The sequence below is a fragment of the Nicotiana tomentosiformis genome, chromosome 3 (assembly GCF_000390325.3).
Source record: "Nicotiana tomentosiformis chromosome 3, ASM39032v3, whole genome shotgun sequence".
Lineage (NCBI taxonomy): Eukaryota > Viridiplantae > Streptophyta > Magnoliopsida > Solanales > Solanaceae > Nicotiana > Nicotiana tomentosiformis.
Window position 1 is genome coordinate 124,138,918 of NC_090814.1, and position 19,150 is coordinate 124,158,067.

At 35.8% G+C, this 19,150-nt stretch overlaps 3 protein-coding genes across 4 annotated transcripts; 1 reads left to right on the forward strand and 2 right to left on the reverse strand.

The window, feature by feature from the left end:
- Nucleotides 1-895: 895 nt before the first annotated feature.
- On the reverse strand, nucleotides 896-4,323 carry LOC104102001 (uncharacterized). The gene is made up of 7 exons (NM_001302516.1): nucleotides 4,129-4,323; nucleotides 3,986-4,043; nucleotides 3,776-3,895; nucleotides 2,585-2,680; nucleotides 2,361-2,499; nucleotides 1,309-1,446; nucleotides 896-1,223 (listed from the first exon to the last, which is right to left on the reverse strand). The coding sequence occupies exons 1-7, from the start codon at nucleotides 4,248-4,250 to the stop codon at nucleotides 1,156-1,158; spliced, it is 741 nt and encodes a 246-aa protein (NP_001289445.1). The 5' UTR covers nucleotides 4,251-4,323; the 3' UTR covers nucleotides 896-1,155.
- A 2,560-nt stretch (nucleotides 4,324-6,883) lies between these two features.
- Nucleotides 6,884-12,471, forward strand: LOC104101999 (plant cysteine oxidase 3). Of its 2 annotated transcripts, none has more exons than XM_009609574.4 (6): nucleotides 6,884-7,114; nucleotides 7,634-7,785; nucleotides 8,266-8,428; nucleotides 10,827-11,027; nucleotides 11,158-11,278; nucleotides 12,197-12,471. In XM_009609574.4, exons 1-6 carry the CDS (start codon nucleotides 6,961-6,963, stop codon nucleotides 12,345-12,347), a joined length of 942 nt encoding a protein of 313 aa, XP_009607869.1. In that variant the 5' UTR covers nucleotides 6,884-6,960; the 3' UTR covers nucleotides 12,348-12,471. The 2 variants fall into 2 exon arrangements, with proteins under 2 accessions (XP_009607869.1, XP_070053642.1); XM_070197541.1 differs by lacking the exon at nucleotides 12,197-12,471 and adding an exon at nucleotides 11,654-11,910.
- LOC104102000 (enolase 1, chloroplastic) lies at nucleotides 12,228-17,525 on the reverse strand. Its single transcript, XM_009609575.4, has 7 exons — nucleotides 16,864-17,525; nucleotides 15,239-15,546; nucleotides 14,776-14,930; nucleotides 14,373-14,690; nucleotides 13,330-13,476; nucleotides 13,179-13,229; nucleotides 12,228-12,604 (listed from the first exon to the last, which is right to left on the reverse strand). Exons 1-7 carry the CDS (start codon nucleotides 17,277-17,279, stop codon nucleotides 12,539-12,541), a joined length of 1,461 nt encoding a protein of 486 aa, XP_009607870.1. The 5' UTR covers nucleotides 17,280-17,525; the 3' UTR covers nucleotides 12,228-12,538.
- Between the last annotated feature and the right edge of the window lie 1,625 nt (nucleotides 17,526-19,150).

Below are 19,150 nucleotides of genomic sequence, written 5' to 3' on the forward strand. Positions count from 1 at the left end.
TTTGGCATAGGAAAAGCTTGGCGAAACAGGCTTCTAATGTTTTGGCTCATGCATAACATGGAGGTGTCCTCCCATTTCTTTTTGAAGCTTAGCTGTGGACTCCAAGTATTTTACTTACTAGGATCAAGTATAACTGAGAACTACAAAACCGTAGGTGTTTTCACCACTTCTAATATTTTGTCTGTAATCTTTTGCATAAAGTTAGGGATGCCTAACTTAATTATGTAAATGGAGGGGTTAGGCACTATGTCCCCCTCCTTCATGTCTTCTCATATTGGTTGCTAATATACAAGTTGGGTCTGCCTGAATCCCCAGGATGGTGAAACTATTGTTTTTTTAAAAAGCCAACGTGTTTTTCCTTAGCTTTTGAAATGGTTACTCAGGGAAATATGATCATTTACCTAGTTTTGAAACGTTTTACTAACCCAGCATAGCAATTGAACTGCCTGCGCAGTCATCTTGAACTTAAGAAAGATATTTTTTGACTATTAAACTATGCATTTTCCATGTAATACCAATTCTCAGTTAATTAATGTATACCAAATTTTAATTTTTCCTTTTACCAAGAGCATTTTTGACTTTCTAGCCGCCTAGAATACGAAACCATACTTGGTAGCAGGTCTACTTTGGTTCGTCCATAAGAACCTGTAACTTGCTTTACCATTACTGTTGGACTATTGGAGGGACTAAGAACCAAATAGCATCAATCTCATCCAGAGTTGTTTTGGCTGCAGGTTTTTGCAGTAACAGCTTTGCTTGTGTTATTATTCTTGCATAACTTTGCTCAAATTTTCATCTTATTAAAAGCCTATGAAACTTAGTTTTCCCTAACCTCGCTCCCTCTATTCCAACAGAGTAATGGAAAAGTAAATAAAACTGGTGGAAGTTTGAGATTGTGGCCCCATAAGAGCAGCAGCTAAAATTTATGGCTTTTCATTGAGTTTGTCACAAACATGCAAATCATCTAACTATTGACAGATCATCAATAATACAGATTTTGATATCGCCAATCTTTTCTACTTCCCTTGCTAATGTCCTAGTGAAGTGGTTACTATTATCTCTCAAACTTTACATTTCAAAACAAGAGAAAAATTCTTACATTACTAAGAACCTACAAGAGCGCTTATTTACAGCATCAGTAAATTAAGCCACAGTTCAGTCACGAAGAGTCTTTATATCATCCACGAATACTTGAAGTTCCTCCAGTGTCGCACTCAGTAGGCCTACAAGATAATATTCAATATTTAGCGTGTAAATTCTATCAAGGGCATTGTCAGATAATTAAATTAAGTTTGCCAGAATGCTCACCTTCATCATTGTTCGATCTGAACACTTCCCCATTTGAAGTGCGAATTTTTTTTGCTCTGCGGTGCTCAGTGTCCTCCACCATTCTGGTTGCCAAATTCTCCACTTTGGATTGAAAATCTGATGCAGTTCGTACCAGTTCTGGCAGAAATGGCCAATTAAAAGAACCATATTCAATAACTTGAATTTAGTAGAATTATATCATTAAGAAGCACAAAGCCCGGTAACGGAAAGTTTCGGGGTGATCGTCCCGTATTAAGGATTCAAATATGGAGTGCAATCACCATTTCAATTCCATAAAGGAATTACATAATAAGCTGAAGTAGGAAAAGTTTAGAAGTAGAAGCTGGATTAAATCGACTCCACTCTCAAATTTAAGAGAAATTAGATGATCAGCACATTATGCAAAAACACACACATGCCTACTTTTCTCACAAGCTACAACCACATCTTCTGCAAATTCAATCTTCTATTTGGCCAAAGATAGACATACAGTTTCAGCCCTCCTTCTATCTTCTTCCCTTCTTCGCTGTTTTATTGTTGCTAGGACATTAGAAGCTATATCAAGGTGCAGAACCCCAAAAACTGACCATACCCATGAGTCTGTGCAGATAGTGAATTTTCCATAGTTGGCTGAACCTCCCTCGGAATGGAAGAGCAAGGAAACAATTAATAGCAAGGTGGAAAATTCCAAGCCACTCACGGTCTTGGCAAAGGAAGAAAGGTAACCTATATTAGTAGGAAAAGAGAAAACTAAAAAACAAACACCGCCTAGATTATAGTCAAGATCCAAGGCAGGTATAGTTCATATGAAAATCCAGATCATTTGCAGTAACACGTATCTTTATTTAGCCCAGCTGCAGAAGGTTCGGATCCGAAAAATAAAAGAGGGATTATCTAGTCATAAAACACCACATACGTGCTATTTTCAGCAATAAAGGCTTGTATCCACAGAAAGGTATCAGATTAAGTCGCTATTTTCCCAAAATGGTTTTTCATGACTCCTCAAGTCAAGAAGCATCTACGAAGTTGAAGCTTTGCAGAAACATATTTACCTTCAAACTTCTCGTTCACTGCCAGTTGCTGATACAACTCCAACGCTTCAGTAAGAGAGGCAGCAGAGTGGCCACTTAACATGGACTGCCCTTCGAGAGCTTGTAGTTCTCTGTTGAGCTCAGCAGACTCTTTTCCCACCTGGAGAGATCATAAATTGCAAAGGAAAAAAGTTATCAATTTATAAAGACATGAAACATCTACTAATTTGCTGAGGATCCCCTACCTCGGAAATCTTGTTCCTTAAGAAATCCAACTTTTCATCTAGTTCAGGATTCTCAACAGCATTAATATCAAATGAAGTGTCACCAGATGGTCCATCCTAGATAAACATGCCAAAAGTAATTTTAATTCACAGATAAAAGTGTCTAGTAGCCATCAGCAGATAATGAATCATTTTTTAATAAATAACACAAACTATAAAATCCATGAATAGTAGTCACCGAGATTGAGATTTCATCACCACTCAGGCATTCTGCTCATCTAAAGAGCTCCATTTACTCCCAATCAGACGAATTACCAATAGAAGATTGATGCTTATATTCCTTCTACTTTCTAATTATTGTACATAGATATAACTGCAGGTTTGCGATAGTTGCCTCTTCAATTGTGCACTTTCAGTAGGATGTGGAATGGAAAGCATGCTCTTTGACCCATATCCATATGAGCAACTTGCACAAATCTTCTCCGGATGTGGAATGGAAAGCATGCTCTTTGACCCATATCCATATGAACAACTTGCACCAATCTTCTCCACTCCTACATTTATCCTTTTACTATTTCCTACTTAAAAATTTGGCAACGAAGTGGACCAAGCTGAATGACAGCGTTTTCTATCTGTATGCTATCACGGAAAGACTCTCGCCAACTGGGCCAGACACTCCTATTTCTTAGGGAGACAGATGGTTTAAGAGCCAATGGACAATCATCTCACTATAAACAAATTATTTTTGTTCTCAAACTCCATATCTGTAACTTGACATGTGCTATTGAACAAAATTAGGCAGAATGATTAAACAGATCACATCCAAAATAAAGATTTTAGTGCTCAAATATGCATGTCTTAAACAAGGGATGGTATATAAGCATGGGCAGATCTAGGGGGCGTAAGGGGGGTTCATTAGACGAAAAATTACACAGTGTATATAAGGTAAAAGTTTATTTTATGTGTATATATTAGATGTTGAATCCCCTTAGCTTCTTCACGTCTTTAATTTTTTTAGTTTTTGAATCCCCTTGATGAAGTTCTGCCTCCGCCAACATATATAAGTAAAACGGACGTGTTTAAAATTTACTAAGAGAGGGATTGGATTTCCAAAATGCAGAAAATGAAGCATACATTTAATATGACACAAGTTATATTTCTCAACCGAGGTAAAGAAAAAACACGGGGAACTAAAAATAATAGAGAACACACAGCTTTAGGCAAAGAGAACCCTTGCGGAACTTTAAAGCAATTGTGCAAACAGTACTTCTCCCATAAACTCAACCGCTTGTCCAGAGTCAATTGGACCATGTTCTTAATTTGAGCCACACCCTGCAAATGAAATTAGTTTGTCTGTCAGTGGTCTGAGCTGCTTAAACTTAACAATATTTAAAATAAAAACAAAAAACTATGAAAACCAACCTCTTTTAGATCTTCCGATCGATTTGTGCCTTCAGTTTTCAGAAGATTTGCTGCCTCTCTACAGAAGGTCATAAAGGAAAAATAAACGGCAATGGAATTCGACGACAATTAGTTAGACATGAAGGAGGGGAACTACTACTTACTGGTGGAAGAAATCAAAAGCATCATCAACTAACTCGTCGACAATATTGAGGGCCTCGTTGACGAAGAGCTTCGGATTTAGGTTCAGCGAATCGAACACTTTCTCGCTCTCGCTTCCTTCCATTTCCTCGCTTTCCAATTTGCTCAAGGGTTTGGGGCTTCTGCAATTTCAAAATTCTTATTTTAAGGGTTTTTCTCTCTTTTTATTTTATTTGTTTTTATTTTTATTTGTGGCAGTGCCCCTCTCCCATTTCCCGCCATGTAAGGTTGGGCCTTTCCCCCAAATAGGCGTAGGCCTGCATAAGAGGTAAAATTTTCAGAAATAGCCTGATTTATAATTGTCAATTGAAAATTAGCCATAGTTTTAAAAGTAATCTAAATTTAGCTATTTTTTATGTAAAAATAAATTTTAAATAAAAATACACTTACAAATCAGAAAATATTCCAGCATAATATGTTGGAGTTCGAATATTTTTCATATGAAATTCCAGCATAATGTACTGAAATTTCATAATATGCTAGAAGTTTATATGCACGAACTCTATAATCCAACATATTATGTTGGAACTTTTCGTGTTTTAGCCAGGATATTTTTGTCTCGATTTTTCTTGGCATAAAATAGTGGCTAGTTTTTAATTATCAGTCCGAAAATTGGCTAACTCATACTATTTGTACCACTCCCTCCGTTTCAATTTAGATGAGTTAGTTTGACTCGACAAGGAGTTTAAAAAAAAGGACTTTTGAAACTTATGGTTTTAAAAGTTTAAGGGGTAAAAGTTTTATGAGACCATGATATTTGTGTGGTGATAAAAGCTTATCATTAAGAATAAAATGGGTAAAATGAAGAGTTTAAAGTTGAATTATTTTCAACTATAAAATTGTGTAATTCTTTTTTAAACGAACTAATAAGAAAAATATGTCGTCTAAAATTGAAACAGAGGGGAGTACATAAGATGGTGAAAGTAAGAAGGCCCGCGTCAGAAAATGTTGAGAAAAGCCCATATATGGTTAGGCTCCATAAAATGGAAAAAATCAGAAATAGCTTAATTTATAAGTGCAAGTTGAAAATTAGCATTAGTTTCAAAAGTAATTAAAATTTAGTCATTTTTCATGTGAAAATAAAATATTAACAAAAAAATATCTTTAAAAATATGGGGAAAAATCTGGTATAATATGTTGGAATTCAAATTTTTTTCATACGATATTCCGGCATAATATTTTGGAATTCATAACGTGCAATTTATATACAGGAGCTCCATAATCTATCATATTATGCTTAAACTTTTTGTGTTTCGGTTAGGGTACTTTTGTCCAAATTTTATCTCCTTTTTAAATAGTGGCTAATTTTCAATAACTTTACAAACACTGTTTTTTTTAATAACCACCCATGAAAATATCTATGCCATGCTATTTTGACCCGTAAAATTAATATTTTGTTGAAATTAAAGAGAACAGTATTTAAAGTTGGAGTTGATAAACTCGAGAACTACCATTAGATTTTCTCATTAAAGCGAAGAATTTGAAAATCATAAATGTGGAGGATAATAGCATGTTCGGCCAAGTTGGAAAAATTAATTTATTTTGAGAAATATTTTTTTTGAAAGTGCTTTTTTTAAAAGTATTTTTTGTAAGAAGTAGTTTGTGTTTGGTTAATTAATTTGAAAAGTACTTCTAAGCAGCATTTAGTGTTTGTCCAAACTTTTAAAAAGTGCTTATAAGTGTATTTTTTCTCAAAAGTACTTTTGGGAGAAGCTAATTTTTTCTACTTATCCAAAACTGTTTTTTCTTCCACTCAAAAGTATTTTTTTTCCTCCTAAAACCTTGGCCAAACACTTTAACATTAGAAAAAAAAAGCCTCAACTTGAAGAAACTTGGTCAAACATGTTATTATAAGGACCCGTTTGGCCATAAATTTTGCCAAAATAAATTTAGATTTTATTTGTCAAACACATGTTTGGCCATAGATTTTGCCTATATTTTGGCAAAATCCCAAAACCAGCTCAATAGCTGGTTTTGGGCCAAAATATCACTATTAAATTTTTTTAAAATTGCCCCAAATTTTTATATTTTATAAAAGAGTCCACAATTTATTATTTTGTAACAATGTTGTTTCGTCTTTTCGGTCACCTATTGATAGTGTATCATGTAGTTCATTATAAAAATGATAATTTTGTATCAAATTTATTTATGTTCAGGACTATAGTTTGCGATAATATAATGAATGTTATTGATAATGGTATTGTTGTGTATTTGTGATATTTTTTAGAACTTGTAGGTATAAGTCATGTTTCATGTTTTTTCAAAATAAAATTGGGAAATATATTTTGAAAACTGATATCCAAACACATTTTCATCTTCAAACCAAACTTCACCAAAATTAAAATTTTCAGAACAAATTTGAGAATATATGGCCAAACGCTACCTAAGTTGCTCGGAGCAAAGAAAATGTACATTTCCAAATGGTGAACTGCTACATTGAATTATGTAATATTAGAATTAATCGTATAAATCAAAAACAAATGAAAAATACATATTGGGGCAATTTTCAATAGAATGATACTTTTTTTATTAAACTAAACTATATAAAAAAAACAAATGAGATATTACTGGTATGAAATTAAAAAATAAATACACAATAATTAGTTCATAATTTTGAAGAATGAACGAGTTTCCAGTCAAATTAAAAAAAAAATTAATGGTATTATCGGCAATTAAAAAAACAATAATATCGGCCTTAATTTCTTGTTGGGTCCTCAATTGTTCCAGAACATGTCAAAATACATCTAATAAGTTGCTGATATTTTCCTCCGACCAGATAATCTCCGATACTGGTAATGTGTGTGCAACAAATTCGAGGGCTCTTCAACATGACGAAGAAGAGTCCTTGTTCCGTTCAGGCTTTATTCGACCTTTGTAAGCAGACTTTCACGCCTTCTGCAACTTCCCCACCTTCTTCTCAAGCCATTCACAAATTTTATTCCCTTTTGGGTACGTATCTCTTTTACCCTTTTGCCTTTGTTCATTTTCATCTCCATGTTTCCATTTTCATTTAGTGTAAATTGCAATAATTACGAGCTCTGGGGTTGTTTTTACTAAGGAAATAATTGAGGAACTAAAGTTATTTATGTACGTAATATAGATGTTAGATGTGGATTATAATGAAGAAAGTCGGTTAACTAGGTGAATTTGATGCAAAACATATCTGCCTATCCTATAAAAGAATAATCAGCTTATCAATGAGTAGGAAAAAAAAAATTAACGAAGGATTCACAAAATGTATGTATGACCGGCAATAATTAACGTGCTAGACGAATTAATTTAAAGTTTAAATCCTATTCCAATAAGGTAATGAACATTTTGTTGCTGTTTGTATCATTACAAATGTGGATAGTTTACAAAAAAGTAAAGGGGATTGTTAAAGTATTGAGAATGGAAATTCAGGGAAGGTGTGGTATATGGTATCAAGGGCTGCATTTTAAAAGAAACTTTTACAATTTTTTTTTCCAGATACAATTGGTCCTAAAGAGGTTGGACTGAAAGATGAGAGCTTAGAGGATGAAAGAGGTCATGGCCTTTTTGGACTCAGTGTCTTCAACAGGGTCGATCGATGGGCTCAACCGATAACATATGTGGATATACACGAGGATCAAAACTTTACTGTAAGATATTGTGCTTATTTAGCTTCTTGCATGTGTATTTGTCAAATGCATTTATGTGGTCTCTCTTTGGATTGTTGTTGATCGCTCAAATAGATTCATGCGCGTGCCATCAGAGCCATTGGAGATGTACTATAGAAGTGCAAAGCTACATATCCTCACTATTTGCATGCTAACAGTGAGAGATTTTTGCAATCTCTTCTCCACCATCCAACCTTTTAGAAATAAAACCATACAAATTTAGCTTGAACATTGTAAAGTACAATTTTGCTATAAAGCCTGAATCGCAATAGGTCTACATTTATGGATGACAAAATAGTTCTTCAAGTTATAGTGTAGCAAATTTACTGGTCATATGTTTTTTGACTCGATGCCGTCACTGCTTTATTTCTATCAGTATCAAACATGTGGTTTCCATTAAATGAAGTATTTCAAGCTTCTGTTATATCTAGGTCAAACTCAATTGAAAATGATGTAATGCAGATGTGTATGTTTTGTTTCCCTACTTCTGCAGTCATTCCATTACATGATCATCCTGGAATGACTGTATTGAGTAAAGTTCTCTATGGATCCTTGCACGTGAAAGCTTATGACTGGGTTGAGCCAGCTTGCATCAGGAAGAGTGAACAAATTGGTCATCCTACAGGTTGGATTTAAACAAATTTCAAGTGTTTAAGTGTATCTAAAGTTATTTCTTGTTAATTTCAGATGCCAAAGTACTAAGTGGGCGTTTGGACATAAGAATTGTAAAATTCCAAAATAAGGGGGGGGAAAATTTCAAGTGAAAATGGTATTTGAAATTTAGAGTTGTGTTTGGACATGAATATAATTTTGGGTTGTTTTTGAAGTTTTGTGAGTGATTTGAGTGAAAATTTTGAAAAATAGCTTTTTGGAGTTTTTCAAATTTTCGAAAATTTCCAAAATGCATTTTTAAGTGAAAATTGAAAATTTTATGAACAAACGCTGATTTCGGAAAAAAAGTGATTTTTTTTGGAAAAAAGGAAAAAATTTCTTATGTCCAAACGGGCTCTAAAGTGTTCACATTCTTTTCATTAGAATGCCCACTAAGCAAATTTCAGAGAATCTGAACATTGATGGTGTGAATGATAAAGCGAGCAGAACTCAGAAGTCACTTCATTGGTTTGGTATCATGGCCCTTAGCTATAGATAATAAAAACCTTTCTAAGCAAAGCAGGCAAAACCATTAATATAAAAGGCTAATATGGTGCCTTAAATAAGTTGGAGAGCTTTTAGATCTAGTAGAGTTTTCTATATGGTCCTGGAATTGTATGATCAAAATTTTGAAAAGGGCAGATATCCTAATAGTGCTGGATTTGCATTCAAAGAAATTCAGGATACGATTGAGTGTCTCTTTGAGAGATCACGTTGGGTGTAAAGAGTCGGAAAGCATAAAAAGGAGAAAAGAAGCGCTCTGTTGGATGCATCGGATCCCGTACAACAAGCGAGCTTTTTACCCTTAAATTCAACATGTGGGCGCAAAATTACAAATTTGTCTGGCACTCAATTTTTGATAGTTTTGTTAACTCAACCATGTCTGTTATGGTCCTTCGATGGGTGTTATGATGCTCGCTTGGAAAATTGTTAGGTGCCATGGAGTTACTTAGATATCCTCCTTCTTTCAGGCGGCATCATGATAAGAGATCACCCTTTTACTTCTCAATGACTAAAACATTCTTGCCTGCTCCCATCCATTGTTATCTGATGCACGACATAACCATTCTTAGTAGTCACAACCACTTGGACATCCTTAGATTTTGAAAAGCAAATGCAGAATCTGTTCTTCCCCACACTTTTCCCCCACTACTTGTGTCGTGCAGACTGTCAGAATACACATCTTTCTCGGTGGAACTCTCATCACCAGCACCACCATTGCAGTGATGTCTTAACTCTTAATATTAATATCAAATGAAGTGTCACCAGATGGTCCATCCTAGATAAACATGCCAAAAGTAATTTTAATTCATAGATAAAAGTGTCTAGTAGCCATCAGCAGATAATGAATCATTTTTTAATAAATAACACAAACTATAAAATCCATGAATAGTAGTCACCGAGATTGAGATTTCATCACCACTCAGGCATTCTGCTCATCTAAAGAGCTCCATTTACTCCCAATCAGACGAATTACCAATAGAAGATTGATGCTTATATTCCTTCCACTTTCTAATAATTGGCAGCTTGTTGATTTTGGGTAAGCAAAAATCAATCATTCTTCTATAATAACAGAATTATACATTATTGTATTTTGCACAATCTGGGGAATTTTGGGACTTCAGCACTATGGAGTTCATGTAATTTCGGATTTACTTGGTTTAGGGAAAATATATCAGCATTTGCTGTTTTCCCTTCTTCATTATCAATTTTATATTTGGTCATGTTCAACCAATATACAAATGATGGTAATGAAACTTCTGATTCCAAATTTCTTGTTTTGACAACACTTGGTTATCAAGTCCGCTCATTATGAGCTCAATTATTTTTTAATGATCTATCTTCTAGTGCTCGATCCATTTCATTTTGGGATCAGTCAAGCTTGAACCCAACTGGGTCAAGCCCTTTTGAGGTGCTACTTTGTTCAGTTTGTGCGCTATAGCAGTTTACTACTTTGTCCTATTTGTTAGTGCTTTCCTCAGTATTTGTTGTATATTCTATAACTGATTAAGAGGTGTGCCCTCAAATGTTTGCACGTACATTATTGACTATCTCACTGTAGAGATGCTTTTCACATTTGCTTAGTCAACTAATATCCTCATCAAAATCTATATCTACCAGCGCTGTATTAGACTCTCGGATCATAGCTTGCTAGATGCATTTGCTTATTTTTTTATATATTGCTAATTCAAAGTGAAATGGTATCTATGGCATTTTCTTCTGGTGTAATATCTTTAATACTAGAAAAGTGTGCTGATTTTGATAGTTATAACTATCTTATTTTCCCAACTTTACTGCTTGTGGATCCTTATTAATTACTGCACATATGAAAAAGTATTAAGAAAAGGAAACATGATGCATTTATTTGGTAGTGAGACTAGCCAGGTTGGCGGTTGATAAGGTCATAACGGCACCACATGGTACATCTGTTTTGTATCCCAAGAGTGGAGGGAATCTGCATTGTTTTACTGCTATTACACCTTGTGCGGTTCTGGATATTCTTGCTCCTCCTTATCTTGAAGCAGCTGGCAGAAGATGTACCTACTACCATGATTATCCTTATTCCAGCTTTGGTTAGTGTCTATCCTCTTTCTGTTTAAAGCCTTGTCTTTCGCAAGGGTTTCTTAGCTATTTCAGATTGGAGTCAGATGCACTCAGTTTGTTCTAGTGTTGTATTGACATTAACATGTCATGCATTTGCAGCAAATGGGGATGAAATTGTTGGTAATGGAAAAGAACAAGACTATGCGTGGCTTGCTGTGGTTGATACACCAGAGGATCTGTACATGCGCCCTGGAAGGTACATGGGTCCAGCCATCCACAGGTAGCAGTATACATCTTCCTGCAATCGATTCGTTATGGAGTGTGGATGTTCATGGTTCTTTAACTGTGACCCAACTAAGATTGACCTATAAATCAGTAATTGATGCATACAGCTGTGTATTGTTACTGATTCCTTTTTTTTTTTTTTTGGGTCAAAGGCTTCTGTATCATGTTACTAGAATTTTGGAAGTGCTACAGTATAATGTCTTAGTTTAGCCTTCGGCATTGTATATCAGAGTTTGTATTAGTTCCATAAGATCATGATCAGCTCTCCCACATGTCCACAAAGTATATGCCACAATATAAATTTTTGAGCCCTTGTAATTTCTTTTTCCCTGTTCCTCTTACCCAAGAAGAAAATAATTTATCTACACAGAATTCAAGATCTTTCGATCACTCCAGTGTTCGCCAATACGCCTTTTGTCTTAGGAGCGTGGAAATTGATGCTGCTAAATTTTGAATCCAGATCTACTGTGGTGCATTGACTCGTTACGCTCAAGTTGGTTTTATCAGCGTTACTGCAAGCATTCGACATTCTACATTATAATTTAATAGCATCCTGTACAATGCACTCAAGTTTCCAAGCCTTGCTTCACATCCTGTACCGCTTTTTATGTTTGTATTTCTTAACCCACATTTCCAGCATTGTCATACTATACTGTAGCTTTGGGCAAAAGCATAGTCAGTTTTTACAGAGGCGACTCCAGCAAAACTGTAGCACTGTAGCCTTTGCTAATTTGATCGTAGTTCTGGTTGGTCACTTTGTGGTGTGTAGTTTTAATGTGATTATATGAGATTACTGTGTAACTTCTGGGGAATCGATTATATAAAAATGACTTGGTTGTATTTATCAAGACTGTTCGTCCAAAACCTGAAGAATTCATTAACACAATAATTTGTTGATTTGACTTGATATCAGGCCTCCCTCAACAACTAGACAAATACCGTCATGGCATCCAAAAGAAAAAGGAGGACCTTATTATTTTGATAAAGAGAGCACACCTGCTGGAGACAGGGAATTCCATTTTGGAAACAAAGTAAGCACGCATGAAGACTTGTTTATTTTTTGAAAACTGCATGAAATGTTGATCAGATGTAGCTTCTAATGCCTACCAGATCCTCCTCGAATACATATATCTAAACAACAACGCCGATTGAGTATACAAAAAGGAAAACTTTAATGGATTCTCCCTACTTTAGTTTTCATCTATTGTAGGTGTGGTGCGAAGAATGTTTCAGTAATTTAGCTTTTGATGCTTTCTCAAGGAGATCTGAAAGATTCACCAGCATAGCGAACATCTCCAAGTTCCTCTTCGATACGCAGAAGCTGCAATCAGTATAACGAGTTTAGCCAGTCTAACAAGCAGGAAATAATCTTTTCCACCCTTAAGTTATCAACGAACACAGAGCTAGTGCAAAGAAAACATAATGGGACATCAGACATCAATAAAATCCAGTTGAAATGCTTCGAGGTGTTTTTTTTTTGTTGAAGAAAAAATAATCGAGGGAGGAAGATTAAACGACTTCAGTATAACTTTACAATCTGCTATGGATATGAGTATCCACATCGAAAGCTTATTAACTTCCAAGCCGTGACAAGACTGAGTAGTAAAATTGCCAACAACAGGATGAATAAAAGTTGTTTTATTGTTTCTGATCATGAATAGAAAATAGGGGGAAAGTAATCCTCGCCCAACATACTCTACAAATGTTGGTTAGCAAACCTCTAGTAAAAGAGCAAATAATACTAATTTGTTTGAGAACGGGAGGGATAGAGAAGGAATACTAAATGAGATAATGAGATAACAGTAGCAACAACAAAAACAAGAAGAGCAATGGCAACAATTAGAAATAAGAAGACAAACGAAGAAAGAAGGGCAATTAAAGTGTTCCATCTTAACCTGGTTGTATTTTGCCAGCCGCTCACTCCGACAGGGTGCTCCCGTCTTGATCTGCATTACAGGATAATTTAAAAGAATATATTAATATGCTGCTGGTGGTTAAAAGAGTGGAGAAGATTAACCAATGTCAACAGCTGGAAGTCGAGAGTACCTGTCCACTGGCCAAACCAACAGACAGATCTGCGATAAAATTATCCTCTGTTTCACCGCTTCGGTGACTGACCATAACACCCCAGCCCGCAGCTTTGGAGTCTAGTGCTGCTTGAATGGATTCTGTCACTGTACCAATCTGGTTAACCTGCAACAATTTGAAAAATGATGAGCCAAGCCCCTCACTACCATGTATCATTCATTTATCAAACAGCTGAGGAAGTCCATCGAAGTGAATATCCATGCACTTCTACAAGCTGACTGAGGTTTTAAACCTGTCGGCCATGCAGCTGCTTAAGTTCCACTACAGATGGCTAAAAGTTCATTCAAGAGAGCTCTAACGGCTTTAACACCTAACCTTATAGGAGAGATTTATGTACATCAACGCAGTGTTTCTGTCTTGCAGGACTGGACCCATGATAACGTATAAATTGCATTTTCTATGTCTGAACTTTCTCCCTCTTGCCCATTAAAGTTATAGTATAATTGAAATAGAACTATACATGAAAACAAAATGATATACTGCATGTGAGCTCTGACGAGTCAAGTGCTTAAAGTAGCATTGAAAAGAGGGAACCCAGATTAATCAAACCGTACAATAAATGTGTCAACATCAAGTGTTTAGCTATAATTGAGACATAAGCTGTGAAGTACACCATCTTATGACATGCATCCATTCAAAAAGGTTCATAACATAATATTATGGTATTGTTAAGCCACGATCTTTCTAGGACAACCCTTATTAGTTAAATACTCTAAGCATTTTTTTGGCAGGAATAGACTAGGCTTTTCCGGAGAAACGTACCAAATTAAGCACCGCTGTTTTAAGGCTCTTCCTGTTAATTTATTAAATTGCCGAGGATCAACTCAAAGGTACTGTACCTTACAGGTAACATAACCTCATTTTGCTTCTTTAATTTACGTACATTGTAAGTTTTATACCTTTGTGCGACTAAGCATTTGAAAAGAGAAAGAAGCCTACTGATGGAACAAGGCAGCTTTGCTACAGAGATTTGTATGTTGCTTAAAGGCATAAGCCCTTACCTTCAACAACAATGCATTGCATGCCTTTTTCTGAATTGCTTCAGCAATTCTCTTTGGATTAGTCACCAGCAAATCATCACCAACAAGCTGAATATCAACTGAAGATTGTAGTGATGCCCATGAGCTCCAATCATCTTGGTCAAATGGATCTTCAATAGATACAATAGGAAATTCTTTGACAAACTCCTTATAGAGTTCACAGAGGCTCTGAGCACTAAGCACATGAGCTCCATCATTTGGTTGATTCTTGAAATTGAGATCATATTTCGCATCTTTTGTCAAGAACTCAGATGCTGCTACGTCCATGCCAATTTTAATCTGCACCAATCTTTCAATGAGCAAGTCCATAACTTCCGAAAGTAAAATAATGTAATAAAACTGCAAGGCCAAAAAGAATGTCGACCTTGCCAGTGTAACCGGCCTTCTCAATTGCATCCATAAGCAATACTAGCCCTTCCCTGTTATCCTGGACATTTGGAGCAAATCCACCTTCATCACCAACATTGCATGCATCTTGCCCATACTTAGCTTTGATAATTCCCTTTAGAGTGTGGTAGACTGTTCTCCAATCAAGCGTGGACAGTTAAATACCATGTATAAAGATATTATTTACAAGTTTGCAGAACACATAATATGCAAAGGTTACAGGTCATGGAGAAGAACAGCTATAGCCTATAGGTACTTCAGGACAAAGCAGCATTTTGATGCTCAGAATAAGAAGTTTAGCTACTGTTTTACTTCTTCTAATGCATATTTACTGAAACCAACACTAATTTGTTAAAGTGAGACAGAGATAGCGATCAAGAAAGAGGAAGCAATTTTCTATTTACTTCAATCCTGATCCCAGAGGACAACAGATTTCTCACCTTCACTACCCATACGAAGCGCCTCAGTAAATGTTGATGCTCCAACGGGTAGAATCATAAATTCCTGCATAGCCAAATTGTTACCAGCATGGCTCCCTCCATTTATCACATTGAACGCTGGAACTGGCATTACAAGTTCTTTGGTTCCAGATATTTCTTGAATGTGTTTATACAAGGGTACTGCTTTTGCTCCAGCACCAGCTCTACACACACTGAGAGAGACTCCAAGAATGGCATTAGCACCAAGTTTTGATTTATTAGGAGTTCCATCAATCTCCAGCATAACAGCATCAACATCAGCCTGTTTCCTTCACAAGAAGAAATGAAAATTGTCATACATGGATGGTCCAAAGTTGAGAAAGGAAATTGCAGCATATCAATTAGTCACCTTTTCTCGGTTTCTACTTTCTATGACACTCTTTTCATTTTGGGATGTACCAAAATGTTGACACTTTCCCTAATAATATTATTTTATACAATTTTCACAACTTTTATGAACTTACATTCCCCTCAATTATTCAAATTTTAAAATAATGTTAAAATACTTTCTCTGTTAAACTAACTTTTCAACTACTCCCCCTGTTTCAAATTAGATGAGGTACTTTCCTTTCTAGTCTGTTCCAAAATAAATGACACATTTCTAAATTTGAAAATAATTCAATTTTAAACTCTTCATTTTACCTATTTTACTCTCAGTGAGAAGCTTTTATAACCACAAAAATGTCATGGCCCCACAAAGTTTTTACCTCTTAAACTTTTAAGACCACAAGTTTCAAAAGTCTTTTTTTTTTCCTTAAACTCCGTGCCGAGTCAAACTACCTCATCTAAATTGAAATGGAGAGAGTATTACTTTAATAATATTTTCTTTCACTACCACTGATATATTAAATAGAGCAAATTAGTATATTACTATATTAAACTCCACATGACCAATACCCTCATATATGATGAATGGAAAGAAAGAAAGAAAGATTAAGCAGACACCAAGGCAGCCACTCATTATTAGGCAATAATGCAGTACAATACAAGCAATAGCACCACTAGTATTCCCTACTAATCGATCTTTTTAGCTGTACGCACCAGTCAACTTCTTATTTTCTACTTCAACTTGAACCAAGCTGAGTTCAGCAAATTTTATTATTACTAGCCAAAATCATATATGCAGTTGCCTAAGCTTTCATCTTTTGACAACCAATAAAGACAAAGTAGTAAAATGTAAATTTACTTGGCTCCTTTTATTATCAACAAACCAAGTGGCTTACACAGAGTAATGGATGGACCATACACAGCCCTTTACTAACATAGAAGGACCTTTATTCTGATTGTTCAAGTGCTCTAAACAAATTTTTAGCGTGTGACAAGAGAAGCGTCTTTCTAAAGGATTTAAGTTATATACACTTTTACGTACCATTTAATCTGGGTAGCAAATCATTGCTATTGACCATAGTTAGCTACAATTACCTATCAAATGACCAAATTGTTTAAATATATTTTACACGGTCAGTGCACTCAAATAGTATACAAATTGAAACCTGATACTACGTGGACGATTGAAAATATTACTTTGAAAAAAAAAAGGAGGAGAAAACGAAAATTTAAGAAATAAGGAAAGAAACTTTAGTTACCTAACATCAACACCAACAAGTTTGGGGCCCAAGAATTCATTAATATTTTTAACAGCATTGAGGACTCCTTTACCCCCATACACACTCTTGTCACCATCTCTGAGCTCTAGAGCCTCGTAGATCCCGGTGGAAGCTCCACTTGGCACCGCCGATCGATAAACAAGATCATCACCAGTGACCAGATCAACCTCGACCGTAGGATTGCCCCTGCTGTCTATAATCTGCCTCGCCTTGACAGATTTCACCTTGGAGGAAGCCTTGGATACAGTGGCCGATGGAGCAGCGGCGACGGAGCAGCGGACAGTGGACGGCCGAGATTGAATCTTTTGGGTCGCAGGTAATGAAAAAAGCGGCCCTTGTGATTTGGGTTTGGTGGAAAAAAAGGGCTTAGAGAGCTGAGCTGGAGCTAAGGCCATTTTGTATGTATATGTATGTAAAATGCAGAAAGAGGAGAGCTTTTAAGGTGAAGAGAGTAAAGGGTTTTTGTGGGTTATTTAAATGGAGAAAACGGGGTTTATAGGAAAGTCCGCCGAAGGGCGAAGAAAGCAGAGCGTTTGGTGTTGATGATGGCTTTGAGGGTGGTTGTTGGTGCTTTGGAGGAGACGTTATAGTTATAGTAACAGTAGAATAGAAATTTTATTTTACGACTAGAAAGGGTTGGTAGGTATAGGAGGAGTACAGTATAGTGTTTGGTCTTATGGGTTCCACCAGATTTTCTTGCTAAAATTACCCTAAACATCGAACATTTATATTATATTTACTATATGTAGCTATACTTTTAATAAATTTATCATTCATAATTATATTTGAATCTTATAATAAATCCATAAAATAATAGATTAATTGTTTTGAACTGAAACAAGAGAGTAACAAGCTCGCGTAGCTTAGTGGGGGTAGAGCGCATGTTTAGTTAGCGAAGTTCTTGAGTTCGACTCTCAACAAAAAAAACTATTTTTCTGTATTTACGCCCTTGTATTTCGTATTAGTTATAGTTGATACATATTGTATTCGTTGCTTGGTTACAGTTGATACATTCGTTGCATGAATGAATACAATTGTGCGAATGAATACTTTTGATGCACGTTGTATTTGTTGCGCGAACGAATATAGTTGACACAAATTGTATTCTGTCACGACTCAGAAATTTCACCTTCGGGACCGTGATGGCGCCTAGCATTTCACTTGCTAGGCAAGTCAACGTTAGATTAGTTTATCCATTTTTTTAACAGTTCAGATTAAATAATACTCCTTCTGTTTCAGTTTATGTTAACCTATTTCCTTTTTAGTCTGTTCCAAAAAGAATGACCCATTTCTAAATTTGAAAATAATTTAGCTTAAACTTCCAATTCTACCCTTAATGAGAAACTTTTATAACCACACAAATACTCTAGACCCCTTTTTGACTTGTTTAGGACCACAAATTTCAAAAGTCTTTATTTTTTCTTAAACTTCATGCCTAATCAAACAGGTTCACATAAATTGGAACAGAGAGAGTAATAAAGAAGCCAAAATAATTTAAATAAATATAAAGTAAAGTGCGAAAAACCATAACAACTGAAATATCTAATACATCCCTGAATACGGTGTCACAAGTGCACGAGCTACTTGAATAATACAAATAAAGGTCTGAAGGAAAGTAATATTGTCTGAATGAAAATACACAGCTAAAATAAGGTAGAAGGGGACTTCAGGGCTGTGAACGCCGAGTATTTGTACCTCAAGTCTCCGTCCAATAGTCAACCCGAGCAATCTACTAACCGCCGCTGGGACCGACTCCAACATCTGCACAAAAAGTGCAGAGTGTTGTATGAGTACAACTGATCCCATATACTATATAAGTGCCGAGTCTAACCTTGACGAAGTAGTGACGAGGCTAAGGCAGGTCACTTACAATAACATGTACGAAGTATAAAATAATGACAGGAAAAGAAAATACGGAAACGAAATAAGGCGGTTAACTCATGCAAATAACTCAATTCTAAAAAAAAATCAGTGCATACCAAAAATACCAATCCTTAGAGTCTCGTATGAAAGTACAGAAGTCAACACAATACAATAAGGTATGGAAAACACATAAACTATTGCGGCGCCTAACCCGCTCCCACCGTACAACTAAAGGTGTCAAGGGGCGGGGTCTCGAACTCTTAGAGCGGATTTCAGGAATTTGTTCACATCTGATTCGATGACATATGTTCGCTTTCTACCCTTGGCAAGTATGCTACTGACTCGATAGACAAAGCATCTTCCCTTCCCCCCAACAACTTCACTCCGGAGGAATCGCATATTC

Coding starts and splice junctions, on each gene's coding strand:
- LOC104101999 (XM_009609574.4), top strand. CDS start 6,961: ATGTGTGTGCAACAAATTCGAGGGCTCTTCAACATGACGAAGAAGAGT. Junction 8,429..10,826: donor ACAAATTGGTCATCCTACAG/GTTGGATTTAAA, acceptor TTTATTTGGTAG/TGAGACTAGCCAGGTTGGCG. Junction 11,028..11,157: donor TTATCCTTATTCCAGCTTTG/GTTAGTGTCTAT, acceptor ATGCATTTGCAG/CAAATGGGGATGAAATTGTT.
- LOC104102000 (XM_009609575.4), bottom strand. CDS start 17,279: ATGGCCTTAGCTCCAGCTCAGCTCTCTAAGCCCTTTTTTTCCACCAAA. Junction 15,547..16,863: donor CTTGTTGGTGTTGATGTTAG/GTAACTAAAGTT, acceptor CTTCTTGTGAAG/GAAACAGGCTGATGTTGATG. Junction 14,691..14,775: donor AGGCCGGTTACACTGGCAAG/GTCGACATTCTT, acceptor AGATTGGTGCAG/ATTAAAATTGGCATGGACGT.
- LOC104102001 (NM_001302516.1), bottom strand. CDS start 4,250: ATGGAAGGAAGCGAGAGCGAGAAAGTGTTCGATTCGCTGAACCTAAAT. Junction 3,896..3,985: donor GATCGGAAGATCTAAAAGAG/GTTGGTTTTCAT, acceptor TTTCATTTGCAG/GGTGTGGCTCAAATTAAGAA. Junction 1,447..2,360: donor AGTGAACGAGAAGTTTGAAG/GTAAATATGTTT, acceptor CATTTCTGCCAG/AACTGGTACGAACTGCATCA.